The sequence below is a fragment of the Mauremys mutica genome, chromosome 3 (assembly GCF_020497125.1).
Source record: "Mauremys mutica isolate MM-2020 ecotype Southern chromosome 3, ASM2049712v1, whole genome shotgun sequence".
NCBI classification, from domain to species: Eukaryota; Metazoa; Chordata; order Testudines; family Geoemydidae; genus Mauremys; species Mauremys mutica.
Window position 1 is genome coordinate 6,449,273 of NC_059074.1, and position 20,010 is coordinate 6,469,282.

Sequence of the window (20,010 nt, forward strand, 5' to 3'; positions counted from 1 at the left end):
TTAACCAGTTACTGACCCATGAGAGGACCTTCCCTCTTATCCCATGACAGCTTACTTTGTTTAAGAGCCTTTTGTGAGGGACCTTATTAAAGGCTTTTTGAAAATCTAAGTACACTATAATCACTGGATCACTCTTGTCAACATGCTTGTTGACCCCCTCAAAGAATTCTAGTAGATTAGTGAAGCATAATTTCCCTTTACAAAAACCATGTTGACTCTTCCTCAACAAATTATGTTTATCTATGTACTTGACAATCTTGTTTTTTACTATAGTTTCAATCAGTCAGGCTTACTGGCCTGTAATTGACGGGATCACCTCTGGAGCCCTTTTTAAAAATTAAAGTCTCCAGTTCTCACAGTTGTGAAGAATAGCTTGGAAACAGGTTCAGTAACATCTGCCTGAATCTGCACAGAGCCTGAACCAACTGCTGTGAGGGTGGGCACTGCCCCATGCATTTCAGGGGGGTATTAACCCCACTGCTCTGGAGGGCTCTCTGAACTCCAGCCCAGCAGAGGGCTCTGTGTGTAGCAGGAGGGGAAGAGTGCAGCTGGCTTGACCTATCCAAATAGAAACAGAGAGAGCAGAGGGGACTCTTGTTTACACTCACGCTGCTCCTGAGGAGAGGGGCATCAGGCAGTCATGCCTGGTGGGAAGAAGTAGACTCTCTTGGCTATTAAGTCAAAGGGCTTTAACTGCAAGATATACTGACCGCATGTGACAAAGTGGGGCTGTTCTTAATGTTTTCTCTGAATACTCTGGGGGGGGCCCCTCAGTTCCTGGCCGACCCTCTGTCACCTAGCAACTAATGGCCAGGCCCTTCCCCCCCCTGCAAGGGGATGCTAAAGGTGTTGGAGACAAAGAGGTCAGGTGACCGCCTGGCCTGGGAAAGGAACTGAGCAGAGAGGAGGGGCTGGAGGGGGTGTCAGTCTGGAGCTGGCTGGGGACGAGGAGTGAAGTGCAGACGTGGGGGTCTGGCTCACTGCCCCCCGGAATGGACCCGGCCGAGGGGGCTGGTTCTCTGTACCTACAAGCTCTGTGTTAGACTGTGTTCCTGTCATCTAATAAACCTCTGTTTTACTGTCTGGCTGAGAGTCACGTCTGACTGCAAAGTGGGGGTGCAGGACCCTGTGGCTTCCCCAGGACCCCGCTGGGGCGGGCTCGCTGTGGGAAGTGCACGGAGGGGCAGAGGATGCTGAATGCTCCAAGGAGAGACCCAGGAGGTGAAGCCGTGTGAGCTTCTTGCCCTGGAGACAGTCTGCTCCAAGGGAGAGGAGGCTCCCCAGACTTTTTCAGGGCAAGAAGCTCACACGGCTTCACCTCCTGGGTCTCTCCTTAGAGCATTCAGCATCCTCTGCCCCTCTGTGCGCTTCCCCCAGCGATTCCGCCCCAGCGGGGTCCTGGGGAAGCCACATCGCATTAGTATGGGAAGTTTGGATATTGCAATATGCATTTGGAAATCTGCAGCATGCCTTATTGTGATACACTCAAGGAGTTCAATCTATTTAGCTTAACAAGGAGAAGGTTAAGGTTTAACTTAGAGCCTCTAAGTACCTAAATGGGGAATAAATATTTGACAATGGGCTCTTCAGTCTAGCAGACAAAGCTGTAACATGATCCAGTGGCGGGAAGTTAAGCTAGACAAATTCAGACTAGAAATAAGGTGCAAGTTTTTAACATCGGAGGTTATTAACCACTGGAACAATTTACCACGGTTTGTGGTAGATTCTCGCTCACTGTAAATGTTTGAATCGAGTGCTGTAGAAAAGCTTGGTATTGTTACTGGATTTTTTTCGGATGGGCGGGCTCTAGTTCAAACCCAGCTATTGGACTTGGAGCAGGAATTACTCCAGCACAGTCCTATGACCTGTGTTATGCAGGAGGTCAGACTAGATGATCACAATGGTCCTTCTGGCCCTCACATCTGTGAATCTCTGCCACAGCCACACTGGGAGCAGAGGGGGCCCTCCTGGCACTATCACTCTAGGTGGAGGGTGGGGGAACTGTAGGGGTGGGTGCCATGATTCCCTCCCCATTCCCATGTCATGATGTGCTTAGAGCTCCAGGCTGCTTCAGTTTGAACCTGAATCTTCCATTTATAGAACATCTATTGTTTCAGTCAAGAGAGTTTCAGGAAAAGCTGGTGTCTCAGAAACTAAGGGACCTACAAATTGCTTGCTGCAGATCTGAGCAGGGCAGCGGTGGCTGGTTTGTGCAGGTGTAACCAACACACCTCCTGGGTGTGGGGTTTTGTCTCATCTAGTGGCACCTGAGACCGCTTAGAGAGAGAGAGAGAAAATGAATCTACTCTATGACCTTAGCTAACAGCCAGTTGGCTTTTAGCTCATGTGGCAAAGGCTCATGCACTAAGCTCTAGAAGTCCCCCGTTCGAACCTGATGACGACCGGTGTCAGGTGTCAGTGTTCCCTCCCCACTCTGAACTCTGGGGTACAGCTGTGGGGACTTGCATGAAAGATCCCCTAAGCTTATTTCTACCAGCTAAGGTTAAAACTTCCCCAAGGCACAAATCCTTTCCTTATCCTTGGATGGTATTGTTACCACCACCAAGTGATTTAGACAAAAATCCACCAAAAAGAGCCACTTGGAGTCCCTGTTTCCCCAAAATATTCCCCCGAGCCCCTTCAGCCCCTTCTCTGGGGAGGCATGAGAATAATATACTAACCAATTGGTTACAAAGTGAGCACAGACCAAACCCCTGGGTTTTTTGGACACTGAAAATATATCAGGTTCTTAAAAGAAGAATTTTATTTAAAAAAAAGTAAAAGAATCATACCTGCAAAATCAGGATGGAAGGTAACTTTACAGATTTAAAACACAGAGGATTCCCTTCTAGGCTCAGCTTCAAAGTTACAAAAAACAGGAATAAAACTCCCTCTTAGCATAGGGAAAAGTCACAAGCTAAAACAAAAGATACGCTAACGCATTTCCTTGCCTTTACTTACAAGTTCTGTAATTTTAGATGTATCATTTCAGGAGATGGTTTACCTGTTTGGTGTCTCTCTGTGTCCAGAGGGGAGACAAAACAAAGCGAGCACACACAAAACCTCTTCCCCCCCATCCCCCAGATTTGAAAGTATCTTCTTTCCTTATTGGTCCTTTTGGTCAGGTCCCAAGCTTCTTAACCCCCTACAGGCAAAGCAATTCTGTACATCTGGCCAGGAGGGATTTTATGTTACTGCAGACATAAAGGTTGTTACCCTTCCCTTTATATTTATGACAACAAGGATCTGCATGTGGAGGTACAAGCTACACAACGCTGGGAGAGGAAAAGGGGAAGCAACACAAGGAAGAAACAGGGGCCCAAGAAGCAGAGCTAAACCTTGCTATCAACAACACATGTAGTGCTGGGTCCTGTGAATGGCGCATCTCCTGCAGTTTCCAGGCAGCCTGTGTGACAGGCAAGAAAGGTTGCGGTTGTGCAATGACAGGTACGTAGGGTATTGAACCTCCAGCACTCAGGACATGAGACCCTGTAGTTTGAAGGATGAAGTCCTCTCCCTGGGCCTGTCGCAGTGTTATACCCCCTGAGGCTCAGGCAGAGACAGGGATTCACAGCACACACAGCAGTGACATCAATGGCCACACCCTCTGCTTTGCCAGAGGGCCAGTGCAGCCCAATGCAGGGGCAGTGCTAGCTGCAGAGGTGGTGTTGCTGTAGGATACGCTAATCCAAGGCATTGTTCCCTGGGCAGCCCCCATCTCCTGGAGAGCCCTGGATGCAATGGAGAAGGTGACTCCCTGCAGGAACCCCACCGAAGGCTGCTGGTGGTAATAGCACTTGCTTCCCCTTAGGACAATGCCTCCCTTTGGGTGCAGGGAGCCAACCTGGGGCATGGGCATGGAATTTACAACACCCTGGGCCATCTTTAGCGAGTCCAATCCTTGATCATTAACAGGTAAAGGTTCTCCAGCCTTCCACTGCAGGCTAAGCTCCCGTTCAGGGCACCAGGATGCCAGGATTCTCGATTCAGCAGTGGACCAGCCCAGCAGAACAACTGGGTCCCATGCAACAAGGCATCATATGGTGGGGGCTGCAAGGGAGGGCTACTGAGATGTCAAGGGAAAGGTCTGGACAGGGGGCCTATAGAGGTTTGGGCTGGAAGAAAGATGGGGTCACTGGTGGAAGAGAAGCAAGAAATGGGGCTCTCAGATGGTCATTGAAGAGGGCCTGAACCTGAGAGATGCCAAGCACCTGCAACCCCCATAGATTTCTATGTCTGCAGTACACTGGGATTCAGAGCTGTGGATTCAATTTTTGCTCTGCCACAGATACCCTGTGTGACCTTGGCCAAGTCACTTAATCTCAGAGCCTCAGTTCCCCATTAAAACAGACAGCGACACTCACTTTGTTTGTTGAATCTATTTAGATCATCAGCTTTTTATGGCAGGGACTGTCTCTTATTAGGTGCATGTAAATCGCCTAGCACCACAGAGCCCCGACAATTACACTTGTAATACAACTGTAATACAGGTGTAATTGTAATACAAATAATAACAATAAATATAATCCCCACAGTTTGGGGAAATGCATCTGCACATTTAGATGCTGATTGCAACCAAATTCCTGCATCTGTGATGAGTGCCCATCACCAGTAAGAGCTGCACACAGCAGATGCAGGGTCAGCACTCTGAGCAATGACGCATTAGCAATTCATGTTGAAAGAACAACTGCATGTTACCTGACTCTTCCTTAGTGATATGCTTCTCCTGCCAGTATTCTTTAGCACTGACTGTGTAAACGAGATCAGCCTTGTTCAGAATTTCTGAGTCACTCGGTAGTATTCTCTAAAAAAAAAAAAAAAAAAACCACCCACACACACAGATTATGTAAAAAGTGGGGTTATTGAAGCACCTTCAGAAAATTCATAAGAACATAAGAACGGCCATACTGGGTGAGAACAAAGGTCCAGCTAGCCCAGTATCCTGTCTTCCAACAGTGGCCAATGCCAGGTGCCCCAGAGGAAATTAACAGAAGAGGGAATCATGAAGTGATCCATCCCCTGTTGCCCATTCCCAGCTTCTGGCAAGTCCTATTGTTACTGCAGAATTCTACTACAGTTAGCCAGTAAGTGGTGCAGTGAGTGTGAATTTAATCAGTTCCGTATCCTCAACCTACCCCATTCATATCAGGATCCAGTTCAAAACTGTGCTCCCTCCCTCCCTCCAGCAGCAAACTCCTCTGTCTCACCAATTCCTCTGTCTCATCACACATTCTCACCCTTGTGGGGCAAGAGCCTCTTCCTCTGCAGCTTCTGCCACCAAGAACAGCCTTGTGAAATGTCTGCCTCAACAATGTCCCAGCTCATCTCTCTCCCTTTCTGAGGCCTCATTTCCTCTTTCCCTACGTTACCGGCTTTGTTTAAGGAATGCTTTGTGCTGCAGACAAACAGTGCATCTTAAATTCCTAATTCTGTATTACTGTGCACAAACAACGAATCAAGGATCAGCTTTGTCCACAAGTGCCGGCGCCCTAGGCGCCCTAGGTGGCGGAAGGTCCCGCCCCCGAAATACCGCCAACGACCGCGGCGGCCGAACATCCGGCCGCCGCTCCCCAAATGTTAGTGCCTAGGCAACCACCTAGGTCGCCTAATGGGTGCGCCAGCCCTGGCTTTGTCTGCACATTGACTTTAATGCCTGGCTTCCTTATTTATGACTCAGAATCAAATCACAGAGGATGGTCAGCTCCAAACACACATGTTTTTATCACTAAAGGTAAAGGAGAGCTCCCTAAAGGGATTTTCAGAAGTGCCTAACAAGGTTAGGCAATTAACTCCCATTGGAAGTTGGCTCCTGAAGGCCAAGACAGAGCTGGCCCCAGAATTCAATAAGGCTTAGAACTTTGTGTGTTGACACTGAGGTTTTTATAGTATAGTTGAGACCATGTAGAAATCATCACATCTCATGGAAAAATACTTACTTATGAATGTTAGTCCAAGGACCATCACATTTACTATTGAAATATAATAGGAATTGCAGTAAGATGAGGGCTACTGACAACAGGAATAGGTTTCCAACAACTAGAAAATCCGGTGTTATACTTTACCCTGAGCTTTTTCTTCATTCCATCACTTTTCTTCTCTTTCACGAATGCGTTCCTCTCTAAAATGGCTTCGTGTTCAGTTTCTACAGGTTTCTACATTTGGAAAGACAATGAAAGGTACTATAGGTGGTTCCCAAAATGCTTTAATAGATTTTAAAGTCAGCAGATACCATCTAATCTGGTTGCCAACATAACACAGGGCAAACTTCGCCAGGAATTTCTGCATCAAGCCCAGAACTTCTGTTTGATCTAGGGCAGATCTTTAAGGGCTTGTCTAAATGAACCAATAATGGCAACTATAGGGATGTGATTTCTAGAGCCCACTAATATGTTGCATATTAACTGGCCCATGTGGACCCTGCTGGCGTGGACTAGAAGTTTCCTAGTGTGCTTTTAACATAGTGGTGTTTGAAACAGCACTATGTTAGTAATAGTCAACATGGATTTGTCAAGAACAAATCACGTAAACTGATTCTAATAGCTTTCCTTGATAGGGTAACAAGCCTTGTGGATGTGGGGGAAGAGGTAGATGTGGTATATCTTAGAACATAAGAACATAAGAACGGCCGTACCGGGTAAGACCAAAGGTCCATCTAGCCCAGTATCTGTCTATCGACAGTGGCCAATACCAGGTGCCCCAGAGGGAGTGAACCTAACAGGCAATGATCAAGTGATATCTCTCCTGCCATCCATCTCCATCCTCTGACGAACAGAGGCTAGGGATACTATTCTTACCCATCCTAGCTAATAGCCATTAATGGACTTAGCCACCATGAATTTATCCAGTCCCCTTTTAAACATTGTTATAGTCCTAGCCTTCACAACCTCCTCAGGTAAGGAGTTCCACAAGTTGACTGTGCGCTGCGTGAACAAGAACTTCCTTTTATTTGTTTTAAACCTGCTGCCTATTAATTTCATTTGGTTCTTGTATTATGGGAATAAGTAAATAACTTTTCCTTATCCACTTTCTCAACACCACTCATGATTTTATATACCTCTATCATATCCCCCCTTAGTCTTCTCTTTTCCAAGCTGAAGAGTCCTAGCCTCTTTAATCTTTCCTCATATGGGACCTTCTCCAAACCCCTAATCATTTTAGTTGCCCTTTTCTGAACCTTTTCTAGTTCTAGAATATCTTTTTTGAAGTGAGGAGACCACATCTGTACACAGTATTCGAGATGTGGGCGTACCATGGATTTATATAAGGGCAATAATATATTCTCAGTCTTATTCTCTGTCCCCTTTTTAATGATTCCTAACATCCTGTTTGCTTTTTTGACCGCCTCTGCACACTGACTTTAGTAAGGCTGTTGATACTGTCTCGCATGACCTTCTCATAAACAAACTAGGGAAATACAGCCTAGATGGAGCTACTATCAGGTGGGTGCCTAACTGGTTGGAAAACTGTTCCCAGAGAATAGTTATCAGTGGTTCACAGTCAAGCTGGAAGGGCATAACGAGTGGAGTCCCACAGGAATCGATCCTTGGTCCGGTTCTGTTCAATATCTTCATCAGTGATTTAGATAATGGCATAGAGAGTGCACTTAAAGTCGGCGGACAATGGCAAGCTAGGAGGGTTTGCAGTTGCTTTGGAGGATAGGATTAAAATTCAAAATTATCTGGACGAACCGGATGTAAGGGGGCTGCTGTCCTCCCACTGAAACTTAGTGGGGTTTTTGGCTGGCCTCTCCCAGTACCAAAGGAATGGGGAAGGGCAAAAGAGAAATCAGGATCCTGAGACTGACAATCCCCATGGCCAATGGGGAGAGGCCAATGCTCTATGTCAGCCTGATTGACAGGACAGGCCGGCCAATGAGAGAGCCAGGAGGCCAGGAGGGGAGCTGCCTGAGGCAAGCGGGGCTGAGCTAAGGGGATAGCAGCAGCCGGAGCTGGGCTGGGAAGCTGAGCTGCACCGGCCAGAGCCAGAGGGGCAGAGGAGCAGCTCAGAAGCAGGCTGGGGCAGTCCGGAGCCGGGTGCAGGGAGTGGCTGGGGAGAGTGAGGGAGGCCGTGGGCCCAGCACAGGGAGACGCCCCAGTGAAGAGGTTCTGCAGGCCAGACTTGGGGGGGATCATAACCCCGACGGGGTGGGGGCGACACTGGGAAGCAGGGCCCTGCCTCCTAGAGCCTGAGGGCATGTGGCCACCGCCAGAGCAAGTGTCTGACCCACAGCATCCCTGCGGCACGGCCAGGGCCTGGGACGGGTGAGGAACAGACTGAGCTGCCCTGACGTTCCAGCGATGCTGCTTCTGGTTCCCCTGTGCCCACAGAGCGGCGTGACGGGTTTTCCTTTAACCTTTCCCATTTTCCCCTCATTGTTTTAATCGGTTGCTGTTTAATAAACTGTATTTGCTTTGAGCTCTATGCAGCGATCAGTGGGTCAGGGGAGCATCCTGTGCGGAGAGAGCACCCCGGAGTGGGGACACCCTAGCCCCTGCCCTAAGTGACCAGGACAAGCTTGGGGGTCAAGCCCCCCAGGAATGCTGGGCCCAGCCTTGTCGGGGTTACGATGACTCTGCCACCCAGGAGACTGGAAGGGGAATCCCCCAGGTCAGACTGGCCTGCGGGTAAAGGGAGCTGGAGCGAGGACTCAGATCCTTTGGGTAGCCAAGTCCACTGGGGTAGGGTAAAAACCAGGAAAGTTCCCCACAATGGCGGGACCATTCCCCCGCTTACATGGAGAAATAGTCTGAAGTGAATAGGATGAAATTCAATAAGGACAAATGCAAAATACTCCACTTAGGAAGGAACAATCAGTTTCACACATACAGAATGGGAAATGACTGCCTAGGAAGGAGCACTGCGGAAAGAGATCTGGGGGGTCATAGTGGATCACAAGCTAAATATGAATCAACAGTGTAACACCGATGCAAAAAAAGTGATCATTCTGGGATGTAATGGCCGGGGTGTTGTAAGAAAGACGAGAAGTAATTATTCTGCTCTACTCAGCACTTATAAGGCCTCAGCTGGAGTACTGTGTCCAGTGCTGGGCACCACATTTCAGGAAAGACGTGGACAAATTGGAGAAAGTCCAGAGAAGAACAACAAAAATGATTAAAGGTCTACTTGTGAAGTAACTCCCTTCTCTTCATGTGTCAGTATAACAATGCCTGCATCTGTAATTTTCACTCCATGCATTTCTCAGGGCTCCCATGCATAGGGACTGTCTTATTGCTCCAGTTTTACAGCTGGAGAAGCTAAGGGGCACAGAGGTTAAGTGACTAGCCCAAGGACTCGCAAGGAGTCTGTTACAGAGATGGGAGGAGAACAAGGGACTTCGTGGCTCTCATGTCACTGCACCAGGCCTCTCTTAGGATATTTACCCCATTCCAGCTGATGATCAACCTCCTTCCTGAACTACAAATGCCGATAGCTCTTGTAATTTTATCCTGGTTGTGGACTAAACTGTCTTACCCACCCAAAGCAAATGGGGGCCTCACATGTGTAGGGTGAGCAGGTGATACCTGGACTGGGCCCCTGGATACTATAAATTAACCCTGCAGCTCCTCTTACAGGTACACCCCATTGTATTTAGCAGCCCTAGTGGGTAACATCCATCTTTAGAAGAGTTCATTTTTAAGACTATAACTTATTTTTTTTAAAAGTCTGCAAATACTCACGTTTTTCTCTTTTCTTTCCCTGGAAAAGAATTAAAATGACACATTTAATCAGGTTTGGCAAACGTCAAAAATCCTATCATGCCCCTTGCACATAACTATGTGCAGGGGGTTATGGGAAGGTGACAATACACAGTCTGGAAAATAGGAAATGGGCTTTAGCAAGTTCATAAGTATTGCAGACTGGATCAAACTCAAGGTCCATCTAGCTCAGCATCCTGTCTCTGGCAGTGGCCAACACCAGATGTTCAATGGAAAGTGCAAGAATCACTGTAGAAAGCAACCATAGAATGGCCTGTTTGTTCCTAACCCCCTGTGACACAGAAGTGAATTGGTGGTTCGTCACTCATGTCAGATCTGACATACTCGCTACACCTCACACACTGTCATCATGATATATATCCAAAAGGTGGCTTGTAATATATCATTAATAATCTTGCATTATGTACATACATATGGTCAACCCACAAAGAACTTTACAGATGGGCAAGAAATATGTGACTAAAATGTGTGTAAACCAGGCACGTCAGGGGAAACTGATACGTTTTCTCCAGACAAAGGAAAGAGGCCGACATCTCAGACCAGGTGGGTCCAATTCAATGGGCTATTCATTTGTATCTGAGGTTACAGGAAGAGATCATTTGCATTGTAAAAATCACCAGCAAGGGAGAAGACAGCCTGGAATCTACACCAGACAGACTGGCAGCCACGCCCAGCAGGGGAAAGGAACCTTGTGTGGGAATACATTTCAAAGGCTTACTGGACTATAAAGAGAGGGGGAGCAAACCCCTAAATGATAGATCACTTAGGGGATTCAAGAGGCCAGAGTCCTTGAAATAAGAGGTTACTTACTGTACTGGAGGTTCATGAAGATGTGTGGTCCCTAGATGTATTCCACACATAGGTGTACATCCGCGCCATGCACTTGAGTCCTGATTTTTTCCAAGCAGTGTCTGTTGACCTGCATGTGTGGTATGTCATTTTGTGCTCCTGACTGAGAGTGTAAGGGGCAGTGCAGGTCAGCACTACTCCAGTTCCTCCTCTTACTGCACTGGGGTGAAGTCCGAAGCAGAGGGACAGGAGGGCAGGTAGTGGAACACAGCTAGGGACCACACATCTCAGAGAACCTCCAGGTACAGTAAGTAACGTCCTCTTCTTCGAGTGATGGGCCCTAAGTGTATTCCACACGTGGGGGACTTGTGAGCACTGATCAGTGTGGTGGTGAGTGAAGGTGGCTGGCTTATTGTAGAGTCATTTGCAATACAGTTCATCCCATGGCCTGTTTCTTCCTAAATCCCCTGTGACACACATACCCATTGGTGGTTCAACGCTCTGGTCGGCGGGGCTGTGAGCTCCTGGGGAAGTGCAGCTGCAGAGTCGTGGCCTGACCCGGTGCTCTGTGCTGTGCAATGGCATGGCAGCCTGTCCTGGTGCTCTGGGCAGCGTGGCTGTAGCGCCGCCAGCCACCGGTGCTCCAGGCAGCATGGTAAGGGGGCAGGGGAGTTTGGGGTGGTGGTCAGGGGGCGGGGGTGTGGATAGGGGTCAGAGCAGTCAAATGGCAGGGAACATGGGGGCAGGGATCCAGGGAGGCAGTCAGGAATGAGAGGAGGGGTTGGATGGGGATGCGGGGGGCAGTCGGGGCGGGGAGTCCAGGGGCAGTCAGGGGACTGGGAGCATGGGGTGTGGATGGGACAGGAGTCCTGGGGGGACCATCAGGGGACAGGGAACAGGGGATTGGATGGGGCAGGAGTCCCATAGTGGGGGCCGTTGGGGGTGAGAAGCAGGGGGGGTCGGATAGGAGGCGTTGGCCAGGCCATGCCTGGCTGTTTGGGGAGGCACAGTTCCCTAACCGGCCCTCCATACAATTTTGGAAACCTGATGTGGCCCTCCGGCCAAAAAGTTTGCCCACCCCTGCTCTAGGTCCTTTTCTGCAGAACTGCTGCCCAGCCGTTCGGTCCCTAGTCTGTAGCAGTGCATGGGATTCTTCCGTCCTAAATGCAGGACTCTGCACTTGTCCTTGTTGAACCTCATCAGGTTTCTTGTGGCCCAATCCGCCTATTTGTCTAGGTCCCTCTGTATCCTATTCCTATCCTCCAGCGTATCTACCACTCCTCCCAGTTTAGTGTCATCTGCAAACTTGCCGAGAGTGCAGTCCACGCCATCCTCCAGATCATTAATGAAGATATTGAACAAAACCAGCCCCAGGACCGACCCTTGGGGCACTCCACTTGAAACCGGCTGCCAATTAAACATGGAGCCGTTGATCACTACCCATTGAGCCCAACAATCTAGCCAGATTTCTATCTCATATAGTCCATTCTAGCAGCTAGGCCATGGCAGCACAGGCTGTGGCACAGACTAGGTGCCAAATACAGCTTCCCAGGGAGCCTGAGTGTGTACTTGGGCAGCTAGCCCATGCTGCAGTGGCTTCACTGCTATTGGCACCCGAGCTAGCTAGCTCAGAGTGAGCAGGGGTGTGGCTACATGTGCTGCAGTCTCACCCCCAAGGGCTGTGCAGACAGCGCCATGGGGGTGCAGTAGCTTGCTGTAGCCTTGGCTTACAAAGCAGGTCTTTTAGCTCAGGCAGTAGAGTCTCATGTGTTTAAATCCTAAGATCACAGGTTCAGTTCCTGCTGCCGAGCACCCCAGGGGCACAGTATTACACACACAAATACCTACACTTTCATCCTCTCTAGACCAGAAGTTCTCAAACTGTGCAGGAGGGGGAATGTATTCTGGGGAGGTGTGTAGCGAGTCGGTGTGGCTCCCCTCCTGCCCAGCAGAGGGCGCTCCCCCCCAGAAGCCCAGCTGGGCTGAGCCACCACTTCCTGTCCCCGCCCCCCGGAAGTCAAGGGGCGGGACAGGAAGTAGAAAAGGAGAACGCCAGACCTCAGTCAGGGGCCAGCCACCGCCGCGAGCAGACGTGCCGGCGGGAGCTCCGGACTGGGAACCCTCCAGGACCCGAGGTGGCGATCCGGACTGGCCCCCACTGCCCCGTGCCCGGTACGAAGAGGAACCTGTAGAACATCCCCAGGATTGGAACCCGGAGCAGCCGCCAGGACTTCCTCCCGCCCGGTACGAGGAGGAGCCGCCGCCGCCGCCGCTTCCGCCCTGCTGTTACCCGGAGGAGCCGTCGGAGGCAGCCGGGCCGGACTTCCAGCAGGAGTTGCCGGACCTGCCCCCAAGCCCTGGTCCCGAGGAGCCCATGCAGATGGACTGGCCCGACCTCCCGGCGACCGAGGAGCAGGTACCCACGGAGGGGGAGATGGACTGTAGCCCGGGGATAGCCGACCCCTGTCAGGCTATAGGCACTGAGGTGCCCATGTCGGTGTGTTTCGGTCAGGACCCCACTGACCAGCGGCCGTGCTAGCCGCTAATAGGGCCCCGGGCTGGGACACAGTGGAGTGGGTGGGCCTGTGTCCCCCCTGCCACCCCATGCACAGGTGGCAGTCTCCCCCTCTCCCCAGCGCTCAGGCTTAGGCTTACCTGAACCGCTGCTCAGCCCTGCCTAAGGGTCTGAGCTCTCTGTGTGTTGCTGCCCCGCCCTGAGCTAGGGCCTGGGCCTATAAACTGAACTGCTGCTCAGCCCTGTATAAGGGTCTGAGCCCTCTGTGTGTTGCTGCCCCGCCCTGAGCTAGGGCCTGGGCCTATAAACTGAACTGCTGCTCAGCCCTGTAGAAGGGTCTGAGCCCTCTGTGTGTTGTTGCCCCGCCCTAACTGTGGGCCTGGGCTTCCACTAACTGACTGGGTGCCTTGTGTTCAGCCCCTGCCTGAGGGTCTGAACCTGTGAACCTTCTAACGGAGACTGATCGCTGTTGCCCAGCCCCCCTGTTCCAGAGGGCCTGGGTTTATTGGGACTGATTGCTGTTGCCCTGCCCTGCTCCCGAGGGCCAGGGCTTATCTGAACTGCTGTTGCCCTGCCCTGCTCCCGAGGGCCAGGGCTTATCTGAACTGCTGTTGCCCTGCCCTGCTCCCGAGGGCCAGGGCTTATCTGAACTGCTGTTGCCCTGCCCTGCTCCCGAGGGCCAGGGCTTATCTGGACTGCTGTTGCCCTGCCCTGCTCCCGAGGGCCAGGGCTTATCTGGACTGTTGCTGCCCCGCCCTGCTCCCGAGGGCCAGGGCTTATCTGGACTGTTGTTGCCCCGCCCTGCTCCAGAGGGCCAGGGCTTATCTGGACTGTTGTTGCCCCGCCCTGCTCCAGAGGGCCAGGGCTTATCTGGACTGTTGTTGCCCCGCCCTGCTCCCGAGGGCCAGGGCTTATTTGAACTGCTGTTGCCCCGCCCTGCTCCAGAGGGCCAGGGCTTACTCGACCTGCTGTTGCCCTGCCCTGCTCCAGGGGGCCAGGGCTTATCTGTGCTACTGTTGCCCAGCCCCTGCTCCAGAGGGCCTGGGCCTATTTGAACTGCTGTTGGCCAGCCCCTGTACCAGAGGGCCTGGCGGTCTAACGTTGTTCCCTGTGACTCCTAAAAGACCAGCAGAAGAAAAGAAGCGAGTCGGTGTGGCTCCCCTCCCGCCAGCCGGAGAGTTGAGCCCCGACCAACAGCTTACAAGGTGCAAGATGCTTTAGGGAAAAAACACCTTACTGCACACATTTTACCCACAGCAATGAACAACTAGCAAAGCTGATTCCTCCAGACATATCAGGTCCTAGGATGATGCTGTGCATTTTGGTGGATTTCTGTTCAGCTTGCCTAGCATTATACAAAGTCGTTGCCATTTGTACGTTAATCCGTTTGCTAGGAAGCAGTGTGTGCATTTAGTTGTAAACATCATCACAGTTTTGCTTTAGTTCTTATTACAAGGGATCGTTGGGTCTGTCTGAATCAATGCCTCACCGTTTTTAATATTTAGTGAGTTGCAGGTTGGTTTATTTTTAATCTCTATATGTACTTGTGTGGGAAGGGGGGGCGTAAATTACTACTAGACACAAAGAAGGGGGGCACGATCATATACGTTTGAGAACCACTGGTACTGTTGTTAGACACTGCAGTCAGAAACCACCAGCCAGAATAAATGGCAGATGCTTCAGAAGCTGATGGGTGAACATGGACTAGGGGGTAGCTAGAAGGAGGGTGTAGCCGGGTGGCTACCCGCTCCTGCCCTTTGGGGCTTTAAAACAGCCCTGGGAAGGGGCTTTAAGCTGGGCTGATTGGGGAAGTGGCTGCAGCTGGGGCCATGCCCCAAACAGAGCTACAGGGCCTTATAAGTAGGCCAGGGAGGCCAGAAGGAAAACGGTCTCTCTCTGCATTCAGAGAGAGAAGGGCCTGGCTGCAGGGAGCTAGACCGGGTACCTGAGTGGAGCAGGGCTGGGGACAGGCTGAGGAGCTCCAGCCTGGAAAGCCCCAGGCTGTGGCCTAGCACAAGGCCAAAAGGGTACTGGGGGTTGCAGGGGGCAGCCCAGGGGTAGGCCAAGGCAGCAGGTCCAAACCCTCCTTGCCAGTGATGAACAGGCTGATACTGCGGTCTGCCCCAGGACGTGGGGCTAGAGAATGGCTGGCAGTGGCCAATACTGAGGCAAAGTGGGGATAGTGTGTGGGGGGTTCCCCTGGGAAGGGGAGACCCAGTTAAAGGGGCACCGGGGTCCTGGGAGGGACACTGGGGCCAGGAGAAGACAGGTGGATCACCGGCCTGCAGAGGGCGCTCCAAAGCTGGCAACGAGCTAATTCCCCGGAGTCACCAGCAGGAGGCGCCGCAGGGGTGAGTCCGACCCGCTACAGAGGGGCTGCAGGGGAAAGACAGGCAGACACACTCTAAGTCTCTAAAGGGAAGGACTCTCAGTCCCTGAAGCCCAAGGATAGTCTATTCCACTACCTCAGGTATTCCTTCAGCTCCAGCTTATCAGACTTGGTGACCACCAGAGCGATGTCACTGCACATCCCGCCTTGGTAAGCTTTGATGCTCTCTGTCAGCAGCACTTCATGGGCTTTGCCCCCCAGAACTCGTTCAATGTCGCTGATAACCCAGATGACTGAACATTTATTGATGCTCTTAAGGAGGAAGAGAGAGAGAGAGAGAGAGAGAGGATTATACTTGGAAGCATAGGCACTGACTCTGTGGGTGCTCCAGGACTGGAGCACCCACAGGGAAAAATTAGTGGGTGCTCTGCACCCACCGGCAGCCAAATTCCCCTCCCTGCTGACCCCACCTCTTCCTCCTCCCCCCTGAGCGCATTGCGTCCCCACTCCTCTGGCTACCTCTCAGCGCTTCCCGCCCGGCCGCCACCAAACAACTGTTCGGCCGCTTGGGGGTGGGGGGAGGCAGGGAAGAGGCAGGACTGGGGTGGGGATTTGGGGAAGGAGTCGAAATAGGTGCAGGGAGGGGACAGAGTTGGGGCGGGGCCGGAGGCAGGGTTGAGCACCCACAGTGGGAGCAGAAGTTGGCGCCTATGCCTGGAAGCAATGAGGCAGCCAGGCTCCATCCTGAGACATACCGAGCACCCTGGATTCCCACTGACTGCAATGGCAGTGCAGAGTGCTCAGTCTCTGCAGGATTGTGCCAGCAATTTACAGACTTGAGTCCCTAGCTCGAGCCCCTCAGCTGTGTGCCACTCAGGACTGTGCTAGCTGGAGGTTCTGAGCTGACCGCTAGGGGTATTTCTACACAGAAACTACTGTAAACACCTGTGGCTGGCCTGGGTCTGCTGACTTGGGCTGTGGGTCTGTAAAACTGCTGTATAAAAGTGTATAGACATTTGGGCTTGGGCTGGAGCCAGCACTCTGAGACCCTGTGAGGGAGCGAGGATCCCAGAGTCCAGACTCCAGCCCAAGCCTGAACATCAACACAGCAATTTTACAGACCCACAGCCCGAGCCTGAGTCAGCTGACAGGGGCCAGCTGCGGGTGTTGAATTGCTGCGTAGACATTCCGTGGGATAGCCCTAGTGCAGAGAAGATAAAGGTCGAGCTGATCAGTGCAGGGTCTGCACTTCTGAGGAGAAATCTCAGTCTCCTAGTGAAGAGCGGTTAGAGAAAGGCGCTCTGGGGCCTTGATGCTACAGGAATCCAGGAGCAGCAATGGATCCAAGCTGGGAGGCACCATTAGCTAATATCAGGGTTGCACCCTCAATATACGGTGTGGCTGCTGCTTCTGTTCTTTCCACTAAAGCCTTTCCCAGGCCACAGAGCACATGGCCCTCTCTAGAGCTTTCCTTCTTTCATTACACTGGAATAGTAACATTCTAATCAACGGTTAAACACTCTCTAGCCAAATAATGTATCAGAATTTCCTCCCTCACACCACAGAGCTGGTGAGTCACCTCTTTCCACATTTCGTCCCTTTTGCTGTTGTAATCTCCTGTCCCAGGAATATCCATAAATATGACACCTTCCGGAATCACGTCTGACTGTGGAATCGTCACTTCCACGTATTTGATTAGCGGCCAGAGTCGCATCTTAGCTTTCTCTTCATCCAGTGCTGGCTCCTCCTCATTCTTGTTACTCTGACTCCGGATATAGGGGTCCAGTTTGTCAGAGAGTTCTTCTGCCTGGAACACAATAAATAAGTCAAATTCTGCCCCTGTTTGGTAATAGGACCTTGAAGTCATCTGTGAACAGTAATTAATTGAACAACCTTCCACCCGGGGGGGGAAGGGGAGGGGGGTAACGGGGGTGCTGTGAGACTAAGTTTCATTCCCTACCATTTTACAGAGGAGGAAACTGAGGGGCCAGGACGAGCAAGAACACTCAGTGAGTCATTGTCTGAGCTGGGAATAGAGCCCAGGAAGTCTAGCCTCCTTCCAATTCTGATAGAGCTTTCACATGAGCTAAACAGCATCTCTCCCTCTGGTACTGCAGAGGACACATGACAGAGTCACTGTAGCCCGAGGCCTGATTAACTTTCTCTGGCAGGTCCCTGGGAGTGGCTATGGCTAGGGAATGGGGCAAGGAGGTGGGATGCTGGGGGCAGAGGGTTACAGCTGCCTCTGCATGGCTGGCAGTAAAAAGCAGAAATGTTCCCTGTGGTCCTTTCCTCAGGGAAAATCCCCACTTGAAATTTGGGACGAGAAAGACAGGAAAACCTCTGAAAATCCCTAAGCCAATATAACATTTTTAAATTGAAACAAAGCAAAACAATTGTTTCAAAGTGATGATTTGTCACAAAGTATTGTTGGTTTGATGACCATGATTGGAAAAAATCAGAATATCAGTTACAATTGACATTATCCTGCATAACGTTTAGACTTCAACTAACCTACATTTTCCAACTGGACATTTTTTTTGGTGAGGAAATGTTGCGGAGCTCTAGGTGGCAGCACGGGAGCTGCCTTCCTGCCAGGGGTGTGGAGGAGTGGGATGGGGCAGGCGGAGTTCACTCCCTCAGTGGGACAGACTGGGGTAATCTCCGGGGGGAATCCCACAATAGATTCATGCAGGAGGGGACAATTTTGCCCCAAGTTTGGCCTATTCCAAGTTCTCTGGAAAAACCCATCCACAGCCGGCAAAGCTCATTTGTAGCTCAATGTACAACTGAAAGAGGCAGCTGCTGAATTTAAATGTTATACCCCTATAAAGAAAGGCAGTGTCTGCACTGCGAAGGGGGGCAGAGGGGTATGATTGCAGCACATGGAGACGTACCCGAGCTGGCTTTGATCTAGGTAGCAGTGAAGCTGCAGTAGCCTGGACGTCTGTTCGGGGTGGCTGCCCGAGTAATTAGCCAGGGTTCTGGGTGGGCTTGTACTGGTATATGAGCTAACTGGCTCAAAGCTAACTCGGGTGAGTCTATCACACATCCCACTGCCATACTGCCAACTTTAACTCTTTTTGGTGATTTTAAAAACCACAAATCCTGTTTTTTAGTTTGACTTTTGACCTTTTAACTCCCCTTTACGCCTTAGTCGTTGTGTGTATAATAATTTCAGGTTGAAAAAGTCAGTCTTCAGTGTACACCTCTCCCTAGCCACTCATCTCCTCACCCCAAGACAGGGAAATGCCCAGTCACCCATTTCCTGTCACTGTTTGACTCTCTCCCCTCCTGCTTTTGTTCCTCTGACAAAAGCATGACTGGCTGGTAAATAGTTTGAGCATCACTGCCCTAATTAGTGCAGCAGGATTCACACTCCCACGCAGAACTTATATAATTGCAACATGTGAAAACAGAACTTATATAATTGTTCAGGGTTGATGACTTACATATTGCAAAACTTTAAAGCGATGTCACAGGAAAAACGATGAGGGATTGGTTTAGCCATTGGCAAGAAGCAACACTTCCCTGCTTCTCCTCCCCACCTCTCCCCCGCCTTCACTGTCTGAAACTGGGACTGAGCCCAACTGCTCAGACTCCCTCCCCTGGCTCTAGCACCTCCCTCCCCATCCCGGCCCTTCCCCAGCCTCCTCCTGCTCTGGCCTCACCCTCTCCACCCATCTCCCTGACATAAGAACGGCCATACTGGGTCAGATCAATGGTCCATCTATCCCACCACCCGGTCTTCAGACAGTAGCCAATGCCAGATGCTTCAGAAGGAGTAAACAGAACAAGGCTCTTAATCTAGTGATCCATCCCCTGCCGTCCACTCCCAATTTCTGGCAGTCAGAGGTTTAGAGCATGGGGGGTTTGTCCCTGACCATCTTGGCTAATAGACATTGATTGACCAATCCTGCATGAATTTATCCAGTTTGTTTTTAGTTTGAACCCACAAATGTCTTCAGGATTTGGAATTTATAAACACACACACACTCACCTGTGCTCCCATGAGGGGAATACAATTTGCGGCAGGGATATTTACTAGCAGCTTTGCCCTCAACAGGTCTTCATAAGATCTGGTTTCAGCATCTCTCCCATAGAGAGCTCGAAGCTTTTGGACAGCTTCACCTACATCATCTTCCTCCTCCTCTTCTTCCTCCTCCCCGGGTGTCCGCACAAGCTCCACCAGATTCTTCAGTTCCTCCTTCCATTCCTGCCAGTGCAGAGCAAGGCAAACAGGCCATTGTTATCTTGGGCATTTGGGGGCCGGGGTGGGGGCTGGGCAAGGCTGCTACAGAATAATGCAGGAGTTGGGGCTGGATTTGACTAGGGTTGTACAGGCAGCGGTAGTGGATTTCAGCAGCTATGGCGGTGCCTAGAGCTCAGGCTGGGTGGGATTGGTGTAACAGCATTCCAATCAAAGGGACTACAGAGCTATTTCAGTGCCGGGCAGGGGATGGGAGCTGGGAACTGGCTCAGTGCTGCAGGAGAAGCTGTGGGGAGCTATAGTGCAGACGCAGCACAAGTGGTTCCCTGGCTTCTGCAGCAGACGAACGAGCTGTGGTTCCAGCAGCAGGATTCCCCTCTGGACAACTACAAGCAAAGCAGGGAGGGAAGTGCTGTTGCTTATACCTGTCTCCTCCTGATAGGGTGACCAG

General features: G+C 51.1%; 1 protein-coding gene across 3 annotated transcripts in view; it reads right to left on the bottom strand.

The window, feature by feature from the left end:
* The window catches only part of LOC123367551 (nuclear GTPase SLIP-GC-like), an 85,905-nt gene that overhangs the window by 30,285 nt on the left and 35,610 nt on the right, over positions 1-20,010 (bottom strand). For all 3 annotated transcript variants that reach the window (XM_045011869.1, XM_045011866.1, XM_045011867.1), the window contains 6 exons: positions 19,350-19,565; positions 16,929-17,156; positions 15,486-15,661; positions 9,678-9,696; positions 6,063-6,152; positions 4,699-4,804 (listed from right to left, as the gene is read on the bottom strand). In XM_045011869.1, the coding sequence (XP_044867804.1) occupies positions 4,699-4,804; positions 6,063-6,152; positions 9,678-9,696; positions 15,486-15,661; positions 16,929-17,156; positions 19,350-19,565 (835 nt within the window). The remainder of the gene's footprint in view (positions 1-4,698; positions 4,805-6,062; positions 6,153-9,677; positions 9,697-15,485; positions 15,662-16,928; positions 17,157-19,349; positions 19,566-20,010) is intronic.